Source organism: Sciurus vulgaris (assembly GCF_902686455.1).
Source record: "Sciurus vulgaris genome assembly, chromosome: 3".
NCBI lineage: Eukaryota > Metazoa > Chordata > Mammalia > Rodentia > Sciuridae > Sciurus > Sciurus vulgaris.
In genome coordinates this window covers 30,502,216-30,509,191 of record NC_136463.1, presented here as the reverse complement: position 1 = coordinate 30,509,191, position 6,976 = coordinate 30,502,216, and the positions used below count along the sequence as shown (strand labels likewise).

The 6,976-nt window shown below is 40.7% G+C and overlaps 1 protein-coding gene across 1 annotated transcript; it reads right to left on the bottom strand.

The window, feature by feature from the left end:
- Nucleotides 1-3,832: 3,832 nt before the first annotated feature.
- Nucleotides 3,833-5,854, bottom strand: KIF2B (kinesin family member 2B; the record flags this gene model as incomplete). Its single annotated transcript, XM_079132676.1, has 1 exon — nucleotides 3,833-5,854. The coding sequence occupies one exon, from the start codon at nucleotides 5,852-5,854 to the stop codon at nucleotides 3,833-3,835; it is 2,022 nt and encodes a 673-aa protein (XP_078988802.1).
- Nucleotides 5,855-6,976: the final 1,122 nt, after the last annotated feature.

Here is a 6,976-nt window from a genome sequence, read left to right as displayed (position 1 = left end):
AGGACATCATTGTGTGTGTGTGTGTGGGTGTTCATGCGTGCATGTGTCTTGCTAGGGATCAAACCCAGTGTCTCACACATGCTAAGCATGTACTCTGCCAGTAAACTACATCTCCTGTTCCAGGTTGTCAATTCTGATCCAAGTAATTTATTGACTTAATATAATCCTGTCTGAGTACTAGCAACTTTGAGTGCCGTGTACATGCATGTGTGCATATGAAAACTGAAAAGCTGGTTCTAATATTTTGGTAGTAATGCAAAGTACAGAGAATGACAGAGACAGAGACGAAAGAAAAGTAAACTGTGATAGACAGATTTCCATTATTGTAAAGAAACCTGAGATAAATCAACTTATGGGGAAGAAAGTTTTATTTTGGCTAATGGTTTCAGGTTTCGGTCCATGATCACTAGGATTTATTGCCTCTGGGCCTGTGGCAAGAGAGTACACTATGTCAGGAGCATGTAGTGGAGGAAACTGTCCATTACATAGCAGCTGGAGAGCAAAAAGAAAGGAGCGGGGGGCCTGAGTTCCACTATTTCTTTCACAGTCACACCCCCAATGACCTTTCTTTTACTGGGCCCCATCTCTTAGAGAACCCACCACTTCCAAAAAACTCTGGGACAAAACTTTCCACACTTGGGCCTTTGGGGGACTCTGATTAAAAATAACATGATCTCATACTAACAGGTATCAAAACTTACTATGTAGAAATAAAATAGATACGGTTTTGATACATGGACATAGCAAGTAAACAGAATAGAATCTTTATGGTCATCTGATCAACAATGATGATATACTGCATTGCAGTGGCAAAAAGGTAATTGTTGAATAAATATTTCTGGTTCACTTTAGTATCTACATTAAAAACTAAAATAACTTTGTTAAATCTCACAGGACACTCAAAACATCAATTTGATAAAAAAAAAATAAAACAGTAAAGCTTCTAGAAGATAACAAGCAGAACAGATTCATGATTTGAGGTAGACAGAAATTTCTTTAAAAGGTTCTAACCATTTAAAAAATTGATAAACTGAATTTCAGTAAGTATATAAATTTTTAATCAATAGAGTGAAAAGACAATCAATGACCTAAGAGAAAATATGTTCAATCTATATATCTGAAGAAACTATATCCAAAACACTTGTAATGAATAAATGATAATGTTTAAAGCATCACTAAGCATATGTCAAGATGTTCAATATACATGATGCCAGGAAAATAAAAGTTGAAATCATAATGATAAACTTTTCCACATACACTGAAATGTATAAAACTTTTTAAAAATTAAAATGACATTACTAGGTGTAGGCAAGCTTGAGGAAATAGAAATTATTTCAGAATGAAACATCGCCACTCCTGGTGGTAGTGTAAAGTCATTACAAATCCTTCAGAAAATTTCTCAGCATGATCTATGATGCTAAAAGTACACGTACCATGGACCAAGGAATAGCATACCTAAGTATACTTAAGTTGGATATGCATAAAGTTCACACCAAAAGATATTCACAAGAATATTTCATAGTACCACTATTACTAATTGTGGAAATTGGAAGTAAGTCAATTATCTATCAAAAGTTCAATTTTTAAGATGCAATATTTATGTGCCATAATACTACAGAATAATGTAAAAGGCCAAATCAAAAAATGATTTTGGTTAAAACCAGCAAGTCAAGAATCCAAGTATATCTAGTAAGTAACTCCATTGATATGAAAAAAAATATGGTGATTTTAATGAGAAGAGTCTTTAACTTTGACAGAGTGAATAATGACTGAAATGAAGCAGGACTAAGGTTTTGCAATGGTGGTTATGTTTTGTATTTTATGCATGTGGTTATCATGTAGGTTGATTCTCTTTGTAAACATTTACTGGATTGTATGAGCTATTTGTGCACTTCATGTTATGCTTTATTAATATAAAAAAATAAAAGTATCAATATCCCAATGTTAAATCTACTAGTAGGTTACATAAATTTGTGTGGCAGAGTGGCAGAAGGGGTAGGGTGATGGAGATAAGTAGGACAAGTTCAATGGTAAGAACAGAATCAGTTATTACCATAAATGATGAGAGAGAAGGAGGAAGAAGACAAAACCACCTTCCAATTGGTTGAAGTAGTACTGAATTGTCTCATTTCATATAGAAAGAGGGATTAAATTAAAATTACGGCTATCTATATAAAGAGACTAGCATTGAAACCTAGGCCAGGTTCATTTTTTTCATTGCATGTAACAGATTTTTTAAATCTTGCATTGATAGGACGGTCAGCTGAATATTATGTGATGTATTTGAAGAATTTATAATTTCACTAACATAGATGAAGCAGCAAAGGGGAAAATATTTAGAGACCAAGATACTAATTACTAAAGACCAGATGTTCATGATGATCCTTGACTGTTTTACACTGATCGTCTTGATAGGACATTACCATTCTACACTATGATCAAGTTATGTGTCAGTTATCCACAGTGACAATGCAGCTTAGAGGCAAACATTTCAAAGAAATGTGCTGGGTATACCTACTAAAATTAGATGATTTGGAGACTGCTTTTATTCTTTGTCCCTAAATTTCCCTTATCTGTCAAGCACTTTCTTTGCAAATCATTTCATTTAAAAATAAGTTTTAAAAGAGTGTGAAACTGACAAACATGAAGTCGAAAGATCTTTTTCTGCTGTTACAAAGTTTCACAAATATTTGCCGATTAAGAGATTAATTGTTTGCTATGTGTGTTAGATTATTTATTAGATTGACGCTTGCATATCACATTAGCATTCTTTTTTTTAATTACAAACTTTGGCGATCCCTAAATCGAGAAAAATTACTATATATTTAATTGATCTCAGGCATTAAAATTTCTCACATTTCTTTTGAGGCCTTTATGGGATTATGGGATATGTTTCACTTTATGTAGGAACTTTTCTACTGATTTAGTAACTTATTTTCCTGCCTCAAGAAGGATTTTTAAGTGAATCTTTTAAATACAGAATGCGGTAAAGAGTGTAAGAGAAAAACTTCTTAAAGACACCATATTTAAATTTTTAAAAAAGCCCTTGCTCATGCAAAATGAACTCTCTCTCCCAACACCCCCCTTTCTTCATTTAAACTTTCCCCGGGAGCGCTTTTGTAATTTCAATTCAAAGCCAAAAACAATTTTTTTTCCCTCCAATTCTAAGTTCTCCATCATGGGTACAAAGAAAATCCCTCTGTTCTTCTCCTCCTAGTATGACTGAATCTTGGAGACCATTTGAATTTACACAGCAATGCAACAGAGAAAGATTCATGAATAGGTATCATTGGATTTACTCAGTTGTGTAGACCCTGGGTGTGTTTCCACTCTAATCCCTTTAATTCACAGGCTTTTGCTTTTCTACCTGAAAATTCAGGGTATCTGATTTGCTCAAAGCTGGTTTCTTCTACAGCAGGGTTTCTCAACCTTGGTCCTATTGTTAATTTCTACTAGACATAATTATTTGTCACGGGAGGCTGTCCCGTAAAGTATGAGATGTTTGGCAGTGACTCTTTTCCTCTACCCACTCTATGCCAGTGTCCCTACCCCCCCAGTTGTGACAATGGAAATGTTTCCTGACATCGCCCATTGTCCTGGGCTGGGGGGCAAAATCAATCCCAGTTGAGAACTGATGTCCCACAGAATGAAAGCAAACTACAAAAATACAGAGGGAGAAGAAAGACCTTATTTCTGATGAGCATATCTGAAGATGTTCTAAGCTCTCCAGGAGGATCTTTATGTTAGATAATCTGGACAAATTTGCCTGTATAAGAGGTAGAAACCGCAGCACTGTATCCGTCATTTCCGTCCCGATCCCGTGCCCTTGTCTTCATTCTACCTTGCTCTTCTTTTGGAGGTCAACTCTTAATAATTTCAGTTTCTTTTGGATTTCAGTCAGAATACCAATTTTCTGCTCCAAAATAGACAATGACTGGGCAATGCAAAAATCAACATCGTAGTTCACTCCATCAGCTGTCTCCTGAATGTTCTCCCACCAGTGACTAGAATCCTTCCATGAAGTTAGCGCATCCCTCATTAAGGGTGTAGACAGCGTTGAAATTTCTTCACTCTGTTTCTCCTCCTCTCTCTGTATACAAGATATTTTAACCAGTTCATCCCTCTGAAGGGATATTTCTGAATTCCTAATGTGCTTTTCATACATCTGCGGTGTCTCATGCCTAATGGGAGACAGGCAGTGATGGTAAGGCCTTACATCCAGAGCTAATTCTTTCACTCTGTTGGCGTATCTTAAAGTGTTGAGGGTGTTTTCACAAGAGGTCATCCCTGGTGAGATGGTAGCGATCATGCAAGTGGAGGAGTTGTGGCCTATGAAGGAGTCCCGGAGCACCTGCGTGAGTTTGCTGGCTCTGAAAGGGGTGTGAGGTTTGTTCTGACCCAAAGCCCTGATGCATTCTTTAAGGGCAAGGAGGCTCTTGTTAATCTCTGCCCCTTCCAGCTGCCTCTTCCGGTTGGCCTTGGCAGTATCTGCTCCCCTTTCATTCCCAGCTAAATCAACCAGAGAAAACTTGCCATGCAGTTTCCCTCTTGACTTCAGGATGATCTGGAACACCGCATGGCTCCTGGATGAGTGGGCATTGACAGATGTCTGTCCGGAAGTCCGACAGCTATTTCCCAGTTCCACGAGATTCAGCACATCCTCCACGGAACACACCTCTTGCTCCTGCAGCCCAACGACTTGCATTTGCTGATGGCCATCCTCAAGGACTTGTAGCTTCTTCTTCCAGTTCAACAAGTCATAAACTTTGCCTCCATAAATCTCAAAAAAGGTCCCATAGACTTTGAGATCCAGCTTCTCATAAGCGGGGTTTTTGAGCAAGAGAAAGACATCTTGCGCTACCAAGGCGTAAATACCTTTAGAACAATCTTGATCCCTTCCAGAAAAGGCTCCTCCCATGGTGTGTGTTTTCCCACTGCCTGTCTGTCCATAGGCAAAGCAGGTGGCCATGCCTTTGCGGAAGATAGACTCCACCAGTGGCTGGGCAGTGAACTGATACACTAACTCATTGGAGGCTGTGTCATCAAAAGCATGGTCAAAACAGAAGGTCTGGTTCTCCAGGTAGCGGGTGAGGTCCACCTTCTGCTTGGACTCGTGCACCATGACTACATTGTCTGAGGGGATGGTGATGATATCCAGGTCCTTCATCGTGGTCTCTCGCTGGTTAAGAGGCCGCTTCCTCACGCAGACGCAGATCCGGTGGTCTTCCAGGGGCTCCAGGATGGACATCTTGCTTCTGTCCAGGTGTCTGCGGCACTCTTCGATCATGCGCATGACCTCAAAGTTGGGGTTTCCCGTGTTGACATTGAGGGCGCGTCTCGCTCGGATCTCCAACTGCAGCCGCCTGCGCTTCTCCCGCTGCTTTTGCAGTTTCTCGATTTCCCGAAGGCAGGGAGACTTTTTCCGCTTCATCAGACACGGGCTGCTGGGGACCCCAAGGACCGGGCTGTCCCCTGAAGGTGTTTCGTTTTTCTGGGGAGCAACCACAATCCACCTTGGGGATGTACGCTGATCTCCAATGGCCTTAGAGGGTGCTAGCGACAAGGGGGACAAGGGCTTGGACAACGAGGCATGTTCTGCAGAGGCCAGAGCGGGATTTAGCAGGAATATGGACTCTAGATCAATCTTCTTGCCTTTCTTGACTCCTTTCTCAATCCACTCTACTGTGACCCAAGATTTTTCTCTGTTGATCTCTGTGACTACAGCAAGGTGGATTCGCTTGTCACTGCGCTGGATCGCCAGGCAGATGCCCACTTGGATGTCTCTGACGTGCGACTTCAAGGTTTTCAGGGACGAGAGGCGTGGGGCAAGAGGGAGGCAGAACTGACTTGCCATGTTGAATGATGGAGGTATTAGGGCTCCCTTCCAAGGGTCCTTGGGGTTGGAGCTACAGGACCTGAGCCCAAGCCTGCCTGAAGCATCCAGAGCACTGAACACAGGTGTGGTATGCTCCAGTCCTTTGTGAGCATAGAGCGCCAGGGCTCAGACCAAGGCCACTCACGTCATAAAGGGATGAGGAGAGGAGGCTGCAGAGCCATAGGCCTCCAGGTGGGCGGAAGAAATCATGCTCATTGATATTAGCGGAGCCAGAAGGCCGATAGAGAGTTTGTTATCTGTCTTTGAGAGATAATGGATTGGAGGAGGATGTGGGGCATCTTCTAAATCCTCGTGAGAAAATGCAGAGAACATAGAAGTCATGGGAATTATAGGGTTGAAAAGTTCCTTGGACTTTTGTGCCTATGGTTGCAAATGTCCATTTTTTCCCCTGGCAGTCTTGACCTACAATCTCAAAGCCCTGAGCTTTAGTTTAAGAATTGCTATGACGTTCCCTTAAGCTTCAGCTCTCTGGTAATCAGTGTGAACAAATGAAGGCAAAGAGGTTTTTTAGATCTTCTGTCTCGGAACTGGAAATTCAACAGGATCCTCTGGACACCTCCTCCAACACTCCATCTTTATTTGTGCATCCCTTTCCATACTAGTTTAACAGTCATAATTTAAAGTTATTCCAGTTTAATGGGTTCTCTCATTACAGAATCAGAATGAGTTGCATGTAGCAGGTCGTTGTGGTAATTTGCTAATGTGAGACTTCCTTTGGTATAGCATCTGGGTTTGCAAATATAAGATGCTTATCACATTCCGGGTGGCTCTGACAGCTATAAAGTGAGTTTTGTTATGCTGCAGCCAACCACCATACTTGAGATTAGTTCAGTAATTAACCATTCCAAACTCTTTCAGTAATTACATTTCTGGCCTCATTATCCATAACTTGAGGAGAAAAGAAAGACATCGGTGGAAAGAGAGAATTCATCTTATTCCGCCTCTCCAGGCTAAAATTTGTGTGGGGAAGGGCAGAAGTGGATAAAGGCGGGCTGGAGATGATAGGAAGGGAGCTGAGATCATCAGAGGCAAAAATATATTTTGGCAACTTTATAAATATGTTTAATAGGATGATTAAAA